Source organism: Quercus robur, chromosome 5, assembly GCF_932294415.1.
Source record: "Quercus robur chromosome 5, dhQueRobu3.1, whole genome shotgun sequence".
NCBI lineage: Eukaryota > Viridiplantae > Streptophyta > Magnoliopsida > Fagales > Fagaceae > Quercus > Quercus robur.
Window position 1 is genome coordinate 18168732 of NC_065538.1, and position 15946 is coordinate 18184677.

At 31.2% G+C, this 15946-nt stretch overlaps 2 protein-coding genes across 2 annotated transcripts; one reads left to right on the top strand and one right to left on the bottom strand.

The window, feature by feature from the left end:
* Positions 1-6291: 6291 nt before the first annotated feature.
* LOC126725343 (protein OXIDATIVE STRESS 3) lies at positions 6292-7521 on the top strand. Its single transcript, XM_050430007.1, has 2 exons — positions 6292-6716; positions 7071-7521. Exons 1-2 carry the CDS (start codon positions 6418-6420, stop codon positions 7357-7359), a joined length of 588 nt encoding a protein of 195 aa, XP_050285964.1. The 5' UTR covers positions 6292-6417; the 3' UTR covers positions 7360-7521.
* Positions 7522-8806: 1285 nt separating this feature from the next.
* On the bottom strand, positions 8807-12580 carry LOC126725342 (uncharacterized). The gene is made up of 3 exons (XM_050430006.1): positions 12318-12580; positions 9763-11834; positions 8807-9118 (listed from the first exon to the last, which is right to left on the bottom strand). The coding sequence occupies exons 1-3, from the start codon at positions 12403-12405 to the stop codon at positions 9032-9034; spliced, it is 2247 nt and encodes a 748-aa protein (XP_050285963.1). The 5' UTR covers positions 12406-12580; the 3' UTR covers positions 8807-9031.
* Positions 12581-15946: the final 3366 nt, after the last annotated feature.

The following is a 15946-nucleotide window of genomic DNA, read 5'->3' on the forward strand; positions in this document are numbered from 1 at the left end:
AGGGTATAATAAAAGCATGAAAATGTTGATGTTTAATATAAATAATAAAATATAGAACTAAAAAAAATATATGAATTTTGATATTTTAATTATTATACATAATGGCATGTCTTAACAAAATAAACAATTTTACTCTCAATAAAAGTATTGAAATTAAATTAAGTTGAAATATTTTTGTATAAGTATAATACAGGAAATGTTTAATACGTTTAATTATATATATATATATATATATATAAAACATGTACTTTTCATGGTATTTTTGTTTTATACAATAGACGAGAGTTTTTACTAACAAATACATAGTTATATGTAATTGTAGGTACTAAAGAATTCTTTACCTTTGGTTTTGGCTTGATTGCCTTACCTTGCCTTGCCTTTGGCTTGAATTCTTTTGTCCCACATTGGAAAGATCTCTTTCCTCTTTCTACCTTATAAGGGATGAACCAATGGAGTTAGATTACCATTAGTTTGGTTATCCTTTTATTGTAGGTACTCAAGAATTCTTTACTTTTGCCTTTGCCTTTGGCTTTTTTGGCTTGATTGCCTTGCCTTGCCTTTGGCTTGAATTCTTTTGTCCCACATTGGAAAGATCTCTTTCCTCTTTCTACCTTATAAGGAATAAACCAATGGATTTAGAGTACCATTAGTTTGGGTACCTACAGTAATATATGATACTAGCCTCAAAGCATGCGCGTTGCACGTGCTTAGATGCTCTTCTATTTTTTTGGATAAAAGCTATATCTATTATAATTTGAAAAAATATATTTTTTAATTTTTCAAACAAATAAAAATGATAAATTTTAGAGATATTTTGAACGTGTATTTTTTTCTGAGTTTCAACCTACAGTGTCCGCTCCTGATAATAGCTCTTTATTATTAGACCAAGACACCAATCAGTTTTTGGTATAGGCGGAAATTGAACTCAAGATCTCTTATACAACCATCAGAGACTTTACCATTTTAGCTAACTGGAACTCACATTTTGAACGTGTATTTGAAAGTGGTGTATTAAGATAGAGAAAAGTTTGAATAAGAAAAATAAGATAAACTTGAGGGGGAAAGAAGGCTAAGTTTGAATACATAGTTTTTTATATTTTTATTTTTAAATTGGGGTGTTTTACTTTTATTCGGATGAAAAATGAATAAAAAATGCCAAATTTTAGGGAATAAAAAAATGAAATGAAAGAAAAAAAATCTTAAATTTTAGGAGTTTTCTTTTTTAATTCAATTAAATTTGTTATTTAACATTTATAATCCTATTTCTAAGAGAAGTTATCCTTCATTAATGAGAGGGGAGGGGAATACATGAGAATGATTATCCTCCACCTTATTTGAATGTTTTTAAAATTAAATAAGGATGAGGGGAATAATTAGTTTTTTCATAGTTTGTAATTTTATTAATATGGTAAGAGTAAATTTGGTAATTCATTTGGTCAAGCATTTCTATGTTCTACTCTCTCTCCAAATCTTTCCAATTTGGGAGAATTAAAAATGAGAGGTTAGAAGTAATTAGAATCCCTCTCCCTTCTCCCTTAAAAAACCTCCAAACAAGGTAATTTAACTTACTCTCCATTCCTCTCCTCTATCTCCCTCTACTCCCTATCCAACCAAACAAGTTATTAGTTTTTTTTTTTTTTTTTTTAATTTTAAATTGAGGTGTTTTACTTTTATTCGGATGAAAAATAAATAAAAAACACTAAATTTTAGGGAATAAAAAAAGAACATGAAAGAAAAAAAATTCTTAAATTTTAGGAGTTTCTTTTTGAATTCGAAATGAAATTTATTATATAACATTTATGAGTCTGTTTTTAAAAGAAGTTACCCTTTATTAATGAGAGTATTTTTAAACATTATAAAAGTTCAGTCTAAAAATGAGAACCCTCTTATAAATAATACATAATGAGAGTATTTTTAAACATTATAAAAGTCTAGTCTAAAAATGAAAACCTACCAAGAGAAGCATCTCTTATAAATAGTACAAATAGAAGCATATTTTACTAAGTAACCAAGTCCATGGATTCAACCAGACGCATGCAACCATTTTCTTTTAAGCTTGAGTCATCCTTTAGCATAGTGGTCCTCGTGTCATTCCCATGCTTCTTCTTTTTTCCTTAATAAGTAATTAATAATTGATAAGCTGTTACTGTTAGGGACCTTAAGGTACAATATAAAATTCATGGGTGTGGATAAGATTTGATGTCAAGGCCTATCCTACAGCTACAGCCGACAAGTGATGTAAGACGGCAGAGGTGAACTTGTCTATCAAACACCAAATATAATGACATACACCTTCAAGTCAACTCCCTATTAATCTCCCAACCAATTCCAAATCCTTTCGCTTTTGCACCCAGTCTTTTTTTTCTTTTTTTTTGATAATCCAGACATTCATTTAAAAAAAAAAAAAAAAAAAAAAAAAAAACAAACAAACAAACAACAACAACAGACCAATAATTGTACCCAGACCTTTTAAGTTCCAACAGAACATTGGATTGAGATATGATATTGCATTGTGTTGAATTGCTCTCAATTTGAGAGTTCGAATTTTTTTTTTAAAAAAAAGTAATATTCAATTAGAACATTTCAATGAAAAAATTAAAAGAAAAAAGTAAAAAAATTTGATGAGAGGAATGAGCGTAATTACACTCTAATTTTAATTTACTTTTAAAGAAACCCAATTATTAAATTTCGAAAATACTTTTAACATCTAGACTTGCCTAGACTTGGTTTTTACTTTTTAGGATTTAATTAGCACTGCATTATTGAAGGAAAATCTCCAACAATAAATTTTATTACTCAAGCAAATAGTCTCCATTTGATTACAAAAGTGCTTATACTTTGACTTAACCCTAATTTTAATTTACTTTTAAAGAAACTCAATTATTAAATTTCGAAAATACTTTTAACTCTACAAAAAATACTAATGGCCTAATTAACTTGTAACACATTAAATAAAATTTATAATTGACTTCTAAAATAAAAATAAAATATATTTCTGCACTTCTCGCATAAGGGTTGGACGGATGCCTGTGTGGGTCACAACTCACGAGGGTGAATTGGGTAGGTGCGTAAAATCAACACATATTCAAACAAAATTTTGTTTTCTTTTCTAATTTTTTCAAGCGCGAAATAAATTTTTCTTTTCAAAACCAACCAAAAAAATAAATAAATAAGATTTTTGTTCTCATCTGTGAAAATCAATTTGCAATAATTGGTATTCGTATAGGGGAATGGGAATTCAAATCCTAATTCAAAAACTTAATAAGTGCTCTAGCTCTAGGCATAACTTTTCAAAAACCAATAAAACTAAATACTCCTACAATCCCAAAGTTGTCCTAAAATTATATTTTTAAGGATAAAGTTTGGCTACAAAATTGATTGTAGCCTAAGAGTACAACTTTCTTTTTAAAAAAATTAACATTTCTATATATTTTGAAAATCTAATTATTAGATTGCATGTTCTTTATACTCTTAACACATTTCAAATTTTGTGACAATTAAATGTTATTTACTATATAATCTATAATCTTATTTTTATGCATAATTGTAGACTATAAAAACTTGCAATTTAAATAATTGATTTATGATATAACTATTGGTATTTAATTTTTTGGAAATTTTGCAAGGATATAATATGAAAATTTACGTAATCCAATGGTGGATTTGTCAAAATTCATTTCCAATAAAAAGATATTGAGTAAAGTTGTAGCCAAACTTTTTCCTTTTTTTTTAATAGACCTAGATTTATATGTTTATCTTTACTTTTTGTGAACCACCGCACACCATTGGTGCGATGGTCGTGTGCAGTGGTTCACTCCACAAATATAAGTATTTGTGCGGTATGAGGGGTAAGGATCAGGGTTCAAGTTTCCAAGAGAAAGTTTCACACACATATATACTTAGATTAGGCTAGAATAAAATTTCTATTTTGTATTAAAAAAAAATTTACCTTTTGTGGGTAAAAATTGTTTATATCCAAAGGGTTGTATACGTAATAAATGTGGTACAAAGTTAACGAATACTCTAAATGTATTGATTTAAAAAATATTTTTAAAAAAAATTATCAGAAAGGAAAAGATCAAGTAATTTTTTTAACAATTTTTTATATTTATCATTAAAATGTTATCAAAACTTTTCTAAAATTGTTTATTAATAAAGACAAAACTTCAGTACAGTACCTTAGGTGCTGTTCCTTAGGTTTCCCTTTTAAGATTCAGTCATATGTCTACTTAATTAAAAAATACACTTTCATCCCATAAGAAAAAATCCACATAGCAAAATCTTAAAAAGAAAACTTAAAGAATAACACCTAAATACAATACGTAGGTCTTACTTAATTAACAATTACCTTGATAACATCCGGTTAACAGGGCTCAAAAACGCGTTATCTATGTATATTTAATTTATGCGGGCCCTTCTCAAAAAAAATAATAATAATAATAATTTATGCGGGCCATATTTAGCATTGGAAAAGTCTAAGAACGTGTATCGCATGGACATTCAATTCTACATTTTTCGGTGGTCCATTTGTATTCTTCTTCAGCATATTCTCTCTTTTTCGTGCTCATCCTTAACACGTTCATGATTATCATTATGAATAGAAATACATGCTCCTATAAATGTGTGTTGTTGCAAACAAACTTTAACTTGCACTCAATTTTTTCAAGAGCAATGCTTATCTATGTTTCAAACATTTTTTTCATTAAGAAACATGATTATCTTTATTTATTAATAATATAACTCTAAAAACCTAATAAATGATGATTGAATGAATAAATGAACCTAAATAAAAGCATTCAAAGAGTCCTTTCCAATGTCCTAAAGGCATTGATTTAGAAAAATATATATAATGAATTTAACGGAAGTTCTAAAAGTATTGATTTAAAAAAAAAAAAAATTAAATTTTTATGAGAAAGAGAAAAAAAATTAATTTTTTTAACAATTTTTTATATTTTTCATAAAAATGTGATGTCAAAAATTTTCTAAAATAATTTATCAACAATTAATTGTTAACTGAACCCATATGTATTGTCTTTGTAAAATTAATTTCTGCGGGCCATATATATATATATATATATATATATATATAAAACGTATGTGAGTATGTATATGTATAAGTGTCAAAGAACACCTTATCAAGAGATCTGGTAAAGTCTCCAAGAACACTTTTGTTCAACCATTTAGTTATTTATTAAATTTTTATAAGAAAAAAATGGTCAAAATACTAATATGACTAAGTAGTTGTCTCCTATGGTTCTAGCTGAGCAAGGCAACCTAATAAATGCTGGAAATAGTCAGTACCTGCATAACCTATGCCTCCTTAAGGTTTCCTAGTTTTTCTACATCTAGAAGTGCTTCTTTGACACAATATTGACAAAGTGATCCTTAAAATATTAATTAAAATAGATAATATGGTAGAGATAGATAGTGACACATAAGGATGGCTTCAATTCCATAGAGCTTATCCTCTTTTCTCCAAGTACAATCAACAATGGGGCATGGTCAATGAACTCATACCATAAGAGAAGATAATGTCGAATCTAAGATAAGGCAATGAATGAAAAAGAAAAAGACAAACCGTAGAAATAAATAATGAATATGAGGACCTTGCTAGACTAACATTTAAGTGCATGGAATTTGTATGCCTCCGGTCGCTATTAAACACTTTTACCAATAAAGATAAAGGAAATATTGCCAATTAATTTTTCTTTATCTACATTAATATTTTTCTTTCCTATAACAAGTGGGAGAAATGATAATTTGAACCCAAATTTGTTTTGAGTAAAATAACTAATTAAATAAGATTTTTCACATCTTGACTCATTATGTTAAGAATATTGATAATTATATAGCTTGGATAAAAAAAAATCCAAATACGGTTGAGTCATTTTTCATTTATGATGTATTGTATTTATCTTATTCTTAATAAAAGTTACGATCTTCTTATTAAAAAAAAACGTCCTATCAAATTTTTTTTCCAAGTTTAACCAAAACCGTACCAATCCAATACCATTTTCAAAAAAAAAAAAAAAAAAAAAAAAAAAAAAAAACCAATTCATTACCTATAATTATTATTCTTTTTATTTTATTTTGTTGGTTTTTCTTTTTTGTTAGTGGGTGGGGGGTCACGTTTCTACTTATACCAAGAACATGCATTATAAATGTAGTGCTACTTTACCCTCAAAATTATGGGATTTCTGTGCACCTAGATGTCATGGCACCTAATTTCCTAAAAGTAGCAATCTAATCCACGTACTCTTCTAACATGTGAAACTTCTATATATATCCATATATATATGGTCCCTAAGAAGTGCCCTAAAGTTCATGCGTGCAAGATATATTGGTTAGGTATTTGAAAATTGAAAACCATAATATTCATATGTGCAACTTTATCTTCCCAAGATCATTTTGCTATCAATGAGTGAAGGTGGAAAAGAAATGATTCAAGATCAAATTAAGCTATACAAAGAGCTTCATGCCAAAGATAAAGATGAAGGCAGCTGGGTGATCATGGAAGGTGGTCATGATAATAATGATGATAGTAATATGGAATCATCAACATCCTCCCTTGAAGACTCAAGGATTTCTAGTGGATCAACATCATCATCAGACATGGTGGATGATGCATCTTCATCAACTTCATATTCTCTATCCTCCTCACATTCTAGTGGACCTTTGTATGAATTGTCAGAACTCATGGCCCAATTACCCATCAAGTAAGTTGCTTGAACAAACTCTAGGAAAAGTTTTTTGTGATAAGCTTTTTTGGAGCTAGAAATTCCTTTCTGGGTTGGCATGAATGCTTGATAAAATTTTCAACCATTACCTTTTTTGTCAAAGTAGCAATTATTATTCGAATTTATCACTATGATTTTTTCTAGATTCGGTTTTTAGTAGAAATAAAGGAGAATATATTGAAACTTAAAAGATATTGTCCATAGATTTTTTTAAAAGAAAAACCAGCAGCCTTTGTTCCAAATCTAAAAATATATTTGCATAGATTCTGAAAGGATAGAAATTCTTGTTAAAATATTGGAGTATTAGGCTAATATAAGTTCTGATATATGCAGGAGAGGACTCTCCAAGTACTTTCAAGGCAAGTCTCAGTCTTTTACATCTCTCTCAAGGGTTATGAGCATAGAAGACCTTGCAAAAAAGGAAACTCCTTATAGAAGGAAAATGAAATCATGCAAGAGCTATGGAGGAGGATTGGATGCCCAGAAACCATACACCCTTCCCAAGGCTACCATCTATAAGAAGAGTAGAGGTTCTTTGTCATCTTTATCTTTATCCGGTAGAAGAGGAAGTTTCTTAAGTATTAGTAGGCCCCCTCCAATTCCTGTACAGAAGAATATTTAACTTATCAAGACTTGATGAAACATACATGTTTTTTTCGGGTAGAGTTGTAAGGGTGAAGAGCATGTTTTTTTCAGGCAGAGTTGTAAGGGTAAAGAGCAAGTGAATACAAACTTTATGATCATGTATTCAGAAAAGTATATATCACTTTCTGTGTTTTTTTTTTTTTTTGGGCATCTGTAGATTTGTATTATCTCCCAATACCCAGATTCAAAATTTTGATTGTTATGCACTACAGCAATAGTCCTTTTTTTCTTTTATTCTCTAGAGGGTAACGTTTGTGAATGATATTCTAAAATGAATGCAACTGAGAAATGCACAACTTCAAAAAATTGGATAATAACTGTAACGAGCATCTTCAGTTTCTGGAATTAGAGGGTGTTTCCAAATGAATCCACTTGACTAATTAGGACTCAAAAAATAAAATAATAACCTAGGAGTTGAATAAGTTCATCTGTGTTGTCAACTTCAAAAAATTGGATAATAACTGTAACGAGCATCTTCAGTTTCTGGAATTAGAGGGTGTTTTCAAATGAATCCACTTGACTAATTAGGGCTCAAAAAATAAAATAATAACCTAGGAGTTGAATAAGTTCATCTGTGTTGTCAACTTCAAAAAATTGGATAATAACTGTAACGAGCATCTTCAGTTTCTGGAATTAGAGGGTGTTTTCAAATGAATCCTTGACTAATTAGGACTCAAAAAATAAAATAATAACCTAGGAGTTGAATAAGTTCATCTGTGTTGTTAAGAACTGTCAAAATGAGCCATTTACGATTCCATTAGACATGTCAGGCCCGTATGAATCCACATAGATCAGAAGCTACTTTAGAATCATTCTGCACATGGTGATACCACCATATGAGGCTGGAGAAGGACCACTTTTTGAGTCTGCTCAGGCAAATCCCTATAAATCTGTGTCTGCCATGAGAAGTTATATGTCTGTCTAGAACTTTTCTTTTCACTGACTAGTAAAGATCATAATTCAGTAGCCAAATAGGAGCATCAATGGACATAATGAAGACAGCACAATTCCTCTACTTTATTAACATAGAAATCATATACTTTGGAATATTTTTTCTCTGAACGCTTTCTGTCAAGAAATTTGAAGATCCACTTTAAAATATTTCACTGAAATCATATACTGCATAACATTTGTATATCAAATCTCATACTAAAGTTTTTGGAGTTGCACCTAACATGTGATGCAGTATCTCAATTATATCTACTTGCTAATGGACTTCCACTTCATTCCAACAACATGACTCAACATTAGCAACTTGTACAATGCACTGTGGCCAATATTATAATCACCATGGGAAGAAGACAACCAACCTCAATATGTTAGGGACAAAGTACCATGAGCATATTGATAGAGATAGGACAAGAAAGAAAAGAAAGGTATAAGAAACATATATATGAGATAGATTAGTTGGTGTCAAAGGTGCATGAATGTAATCACAAGTTCAATTTCATTCAACCACAAAATCCAACTACAAAAGAATCAATTCCTAAGATTAACAACTGCTCAGCTTGTTTTATAGACTACAGTAAAAGATGTTAAACAGCCTAACTCCTCAGAAGTTTTACAGTGGAAGAAGGCTGAAATTTGAAACAACAGAGGACGCTGTTCCGACTGGTGCACATCAGCAAAACAAAAAACGTGACAGTAGTTCATGGAGACATGACTGAGCGATTTCGGATTCTGCTTGATCGCCTCACTGGAGTTGTAACTTCCTGCACTTCTCCATCTCTGCCCTCCTATTTTGACACAAAAAACAATTGGCCTAAAATGATTGCTACTAATTAAAATGATAAGCACTAGAATTATAAAAATTTCATTCCTTCAATTCTTTGCAGTTCAAAGAAGAAAAATGATAAGTCATCATCCTTGGAACTTAAATGTGTTGTGGCATTTTTCTTTTTTCTTTTTTAAAGAATTTGATAGTTACATCATTGTGTCATTATTGTGTTTATACTTTATACTTCATGCTAGCTAAATTGAGGGAAACAGAATTAATTGGTAGGTCCAATTTGACATTATATGAATGCATATAACTAGGGCTAAATGGATGTGATATATACATATGAATGCATTTAGCCACATAAATAAATGTTCATTCATCATTCTCAAAAAAAAAAAAATGTTCATTCATTTGTTAAGACAGATAAATGATGATACAGGAATCAACAGATGCAAGCGGAATCACTACAATTTATGCTAAACATGCTGTATGCACTTCTATCTCTCAGAAATCATAATGTTACCTTGGTGTCAAGTTATTAATAAAGCAATACTAAGATAATTAATCAAAAACCATTTTGTTTCAAACTAGAACTAAAACAATCATAGGAAAAAATGATTAGTAAATTGTAAACATATTATAAAACCAAATATTTCTTACCTTCACTATCTTCCTCTCAGCAGTAAATCTTCCATATGAATGAGATTCTCCGGTAGAGAACTCTGAAAAGGTCGACTGGGACTGAACAGGAATTGGATGAGCCTTGCTCCCTGACTTCTTCTCTGTGGAAACAGAATACTTGCTGCTCTCTTCAATTTCCATCCTCCTGTTTTTCACACCACTGCTCCTCAGAGAGCTGCTTACTTCTCCAACCTCAAACTCACCAAGCAACTCAACTGATGGTGCTCGGCTTTCATAATCGTGTTTGGGAACTTCCTCCATTGGATGAAAAGATGGATGACTCCTAAAAGAGTCAACACGTTCAGTGTGCAGCTCTTCCCTATTGGGAAGCTCTGAGCTACATTTGTCTCCCATGCCAGATTCAGTACAAGGCTTTACAATGAAAGAATCCTTTCTGGTAGCTTTGTTCGTCTGTATTGGTATCAAAGAAGAATCCTTTTTCTCCTTCTCTACTATCAAAGCTTCAGAACAAGGCTTTGCTATTAGAGAAGAATCCTTCCTCAAAGCTTTCTTACGCTTAAAGTGAAAACCCAAGACCAAAAAGGCAACAATCATAGAAAATACTGAAACCCCAATAACCAGTTTCAGTAATGAATCAGTTTCCAATTGCTTCTTTAGCCCCTCCTCCAATTCTTCCTCCACCTCAAAATTGAGAATTTCAGTGTCTGTATCACCATTGTTGATTACTTCACCAGCCTTGATTGTGACATTTTCCATTCCCTCCATTTTTCTTTCAACCATTTCTTCATCTCCAGCTTTCTCATTGACAACTTCTTCAGCTTCCTTCACCCAAACATCATTTTCTTCTTCAAGAACATTTGCGATATCAGACTCCATGATTTGGTGATCCACCCCATCAGACAAGGATGGGGCCTTATAATCCTGGAAAGCTTCAAACTTTTCTATATTTCCAGCATTCTGCAATTCAGAATTCTCATCTATCTGACCAGAAATCTCGCTTGCAAACATCCTTTGATGATCAAAATTAGCTTCAATATCTTCAGTGTGTAGATCTAACACCTCACCCAACTCACCAACCACTCCCTTCATTCCATCTTCATCCACCTCTATAGCTTCACTTTCTCCACCCTCTAACTTGATCACTTCACCAAACTCCTCAACAATGTCCACTCCTCCCATTTTAACATCTTGAACCATTTTTTCTTCCTTTATCCACTCATCATCAGATTTCTGGCTTACTTGATCCAAAGCCATTTGCAATTCGTCTCTTTGATCCCAGATGTTACTTCCACTTTCAACTTTCTTAGCCATGAAAGCTTCCAATGTACGGTTCTGAATCTCACAGTACCCATATTTAGGGCCCTCAAAAGATTGTAAACTAGGTGAAGGTTCTGGAGAATTCATGGAAGATATATATAAGGTAGAAATCACCAAAAGCACAAACCAAAACAAAGATTCCAACACTCTTTTCACACTCCAGACTTTCTCCTCCTCTACCTCCTCATTTTCCTCATCACTTTCCTCAATTTCTTCATGTTCTTGTTGTCTGGAACCTTCTTGAGTAGAAGAAATCAAAGAGCCATGACCGCTACCCGAGTCAGATTCTTCATCACTGACTTTCTGGGATTCAGAAGAACCACTTGTACTACTTAGCCCATCTTTTCCTTCTGGAATTTCATTTTCTAGGCGATGGAGAATCTCTTGACGCCTATTTGGCTTGTACCGGAGAAACTTAGGCCTTGGAGAAAGATAATTCGTTAATGGGTCATAAGGCCTCAAAGAACCATCAGCAACAACATTCTCCTCATTGCCATTGCCATTGGGTTCAAAACCCTGAGGTGAAGCTATATCAGATTTTTCCGTTAGCGGGTTTGAAGAAGTGGTTTTTGATTCAAGATTTGGGGTCTTTTGGACAACGGGTTCCGAGAAAATAGATTCTGAGGCTTCATTCCTTTCAGCTAAGATTTTCTTTTTTGGGATTATGGCCTTGGAAGCTGCAGATATGGTTGGGGACATGTAATGCTTTTGGGTTAATTTCTTTGGGTTTGGCGAGTTAGGACCCATTTGTTGATGGCTTTGATCGTTCTCATCTGAAATTACAAAGAAACAAACTTTCTTGGTACAAATTTGAAACTGGAAACAAGTTTTTAAAGAACCAAGAAAAAGGAACAAGAACCAAGCAAAAGAAAAGAAAGATTGAAGCTTTATTACATAGCTATTCTTAAATCTTAATCATGATTTCACCTTCAATTATCAAAGAAACAAACTTTCTCATCACGAATTAAACCAAAACATATATAATGAATTAGTGAATTCAAAAACTATTAGAAGTCTCATAAAAAACTTTTTTTAAAAAAAAAAAAAAAACTATTAGAAGAAATCTCCGAAACCCTTGTTTGGTTACTGGGAAAATAATGGGAAAAAAGTAAACATAATATGTAAAATGAATTATGGTTTCACAAAAATAACTTCAACCCCTTACTAGACTGCAAGTTTTTCTTTCAATGTTTTCCTATACTTTCTTGGCAACCAAACATATAAAATAGAGAAAAAGAGTGAAAAAAAGGGGTTACCTGTTGCCGAGGCTCTTGGAATTTCAGAGGCTTTGATTAGCGTTGATGATGATACATCCTTATCAGGATCGTTCATTTCTTTCACCATTCTTGTCCACAATGTTTTAAACCCTTTTCACACAAGAAGATATATTCTCTATTTCACAAATTCACTCAACGAATTATAAAGAATTTTTCTTCTTTTCTTCTGAGTTTGTGATCTATCTGGATGCAAGTTTTGAACGAAGAGAGAAAATGGCAAACTACTATACTCAATGATGGAGAAAGAAAAGGAAGATAGTGGAAATATGACCGTTGGCCAACCGGATAAGTATTAGAAATTTTAAATTTTTTGACCGTTGGGGTGCCAGTTGGCATTTACTCAAACGGCACAATTCATTCATTATTATTATTATTTTTTTTTTTTTTTGACGAGCACAATTCATTCATTATACAGCCTATTAGAAATGGCACATAATGCCAAAAAAGTGGGATTTTTTTTTTCTTAAATTTGTACCAAAGAGTGTGATTTTTACTAGAGTCTATTTAGTGGATTTTTTGGATTTTTTTTTTCTTTTGAGACGTAAATCCAAAATTTTTACCTACACAAATATTTTGGATTTTTTTTTTTTTTTGGGAGGAGAGGGGGAAGATAGGTCGAATTCTCAAAGAAGGGGTAGGTGCTAATCAAGCTACAAAACCACTTTGATGTTTGTGACATTAAAAATATGAACATTTTCTCAAGCAATTTAAAAATTATCATCAATTTTTTTTTTTTCCCTTTAGCTAAATACTACCCTTTTTCTTTTCTTTAAAAAAAAAAAAAAAAAAAAAACTTTGGTAAAAGTTGCAAACAAATTCTAAAAAACCGATGCTATTATGAACAAAGTTTTTCTCCAAATAGTTATAAAAATTGTACCGGCAGTTGATTCGGTTGAAGAATTGATTCAATACTTAAGTGTTGTTCCTTAGATTTCCCTTTTAAGATTTTGCCGTGTGGATTTTTTTTCATGAGATGGAAGTGTATTTTTTAGTTAAGTAGCCACATGACTAAATTTTAAGAGGAAAACTTAAAGAACAGTACCTAAGATACTGTACCTAAGTTTTGTCCTTATTAATTTATTAAATTATATATTTTATAATTATAAAAAGCAACTAAAATAAAATAAAAACACTCCATTTAGGTAAATTAATAAATTATAACAATAAAAAAAATTGCATCATATGACATAATCTAAGAGAATATAAAAAAAATAAAAATAAACACATCATTCACATAAATCATCCTATAAGCAAGTTATATGGTCCAAAAGTCTTGAAACAACATATCTCATAGAAATTTAAAATAAATTTTAACTTAATCATTAAACCCTAGAGCATAACAAAATTATTTAAATCTCCAAATACAACTGATGATTAAAATCAATCATGTGTTATCGTTGTGATATTGATCACTTGTGTTCTATGCGGACCAATTTGTATTTTTTTGGTTTTATCCGCAAGTTAAAAAGATTAACCCATGCAAACTGTTAGTTTACCCGGTTTAATAATATGATTCATTGCATATTAGGTATTTTACACTAAATCATTCCAGATAATGCTTTGGTTTACGGTTTTCATTGTTTACCCGGTGGTTTGGTATGGTTTTTATAACTAGTTTTAAGAGAAACTCTACAAACTTCTCATATTTTTTTATATTGAGTGTAAATTTTGAAAATCTAACTATTGGATTACATGTTCTTATTATATTTTTCATACTTACAAAAATTTAAGAAGACCAAAGATCAATTGTTATGTTATTAAACAAATGTTAAAATTTCAAGTTTTTGTGATATAAAATTGTGTATAAAAAATAAGTTTATTGATCGAATAATAAATAACATCCGATTTGAACTAAATTTGATATGCGTGTTAAGAATATAAGGAACGTGAAATTCAACAGTTAAATTTTCAAAATTCACACAGAAAAAAGAGATATATGAGAAGTTTGAAAATTTTCTATCTAAACTAGTTTGGAAAAAAAAAAAAAAAAACTTTGTTATGCTCTAACTATCATTTGATCAATCCTCTAAGTTACTTATGCAAATGTAGCTTTTAGTCCATCATTTCCTCTAAAGCCCAAAAATATAGAATAAAGTTTCTCTCCAAACTTCATAGGTTGATAATTTTTCCAAAGGGCTTATTGTTTTTATAAAGAAAAATGTCAAAGGCTTTAAATTATGTTATTGAGAAGTTTTAGATTAGATCAAGACATGCAAACCTGTTAATTATATATATATATATATATATATATATTACTTACTAAGAAAAACCTTTTATTTTGTACTGGGTTTCTTAGAGAAGGTATCCATGTCTTAGCCTAGAGTGGTAGTACTGCCTTTTCATTGACGGTAGAGGTTTGGACTTTGGAGTCTTAACTGTTTAACCCCACCCATGGGCCAAAATGGCCCAATACCATGTTTTTTTGAAATTTTTAGCAACAGAGCATTGTTTCGGAAATAATTTGGGATCTACCACTTTTTGTGGTACTCGAGCTTGCTGAGCTCGAGTACCACATTTTTCCATTCAACCGTCGCCCCATATTCAAGGAGCCCTATAGTGGCGTTTTTAAGCCCTATAGTGACGTTTTCGGGCCCTATAGCGGCGTTTTCCTACAAAAATTTTTTATAAGTCCCCATACCAGGTTCAAGGGGCCCTATAGTGGCATTTTTAAGCCCTATAGTGACGTTTTCGTGCCCTATAGTGGCGTTTTCGGGCAACTTTTTTTTTGAAAAGATGTTGACCAATGAAAAGATGGTACTCGAGCTCACCAAACTCGAGTACCACAAAAAGTGGTAGATCCCAAATTATTTCCGAAACAGTGCTCTGTTGCTAAAAATTTCAAAAAAACGTGGTATTGGGCCATTTTGGCCCCACCCATGGGTACGAAGTTTGTGATATACAAACTGGGTATATATGAAATGGGCCAGGAGTTAATATATGACCCAACAAAAGTTTGACGAACAATTTGGGCCTAGTTACAACTAGTTTCAAGTTCCTTGCAAATTTAGGCGGGCTGACTATTCAGAACCATGTAAATAAATCTATTTACATAATACAAAAATTAAATTATCACCTCAATAAATTGTTCAAAACTTATGTAGAGACTTGAGGGGGGTCCTGATTTCCATGTCGAGGCTTGTAAAGAATTTGTATTACAATTCATAATTTACGTTAAATTTCATAGAACTAGGTTCTTTCAAATAATATTTTATATTATTAAATACGGAATTTTCCCTCAAACCCCAATTTTATTTTTCTTTTTTGAAGAACCTTCGAACCCCACGTTAAAATATAAAATCTTACAGCATTTACTTCTTGTTAAAAAAAATATACAGTAAATTATTAAACTGGAATAAGAGGACTCCTAGCTATAACCATTTGCCAAAGAAGACTATTGCACAGAATGACACATTGGATCACAGTAAAATGTATGAAAGTTTGTGAGAGAATCAATTTAATTGACATCAGAGGTAGGTTTTTAAAATAGCATTTATATTGATTGATTTGTTGAACAGGAAATTATTAAACTGGGTTATGACTTAAGAGAGCATTGCTTACCTAGAGAAATATGGCAAGAATGACAACTTACAGCAAATGTATTAAGTGTT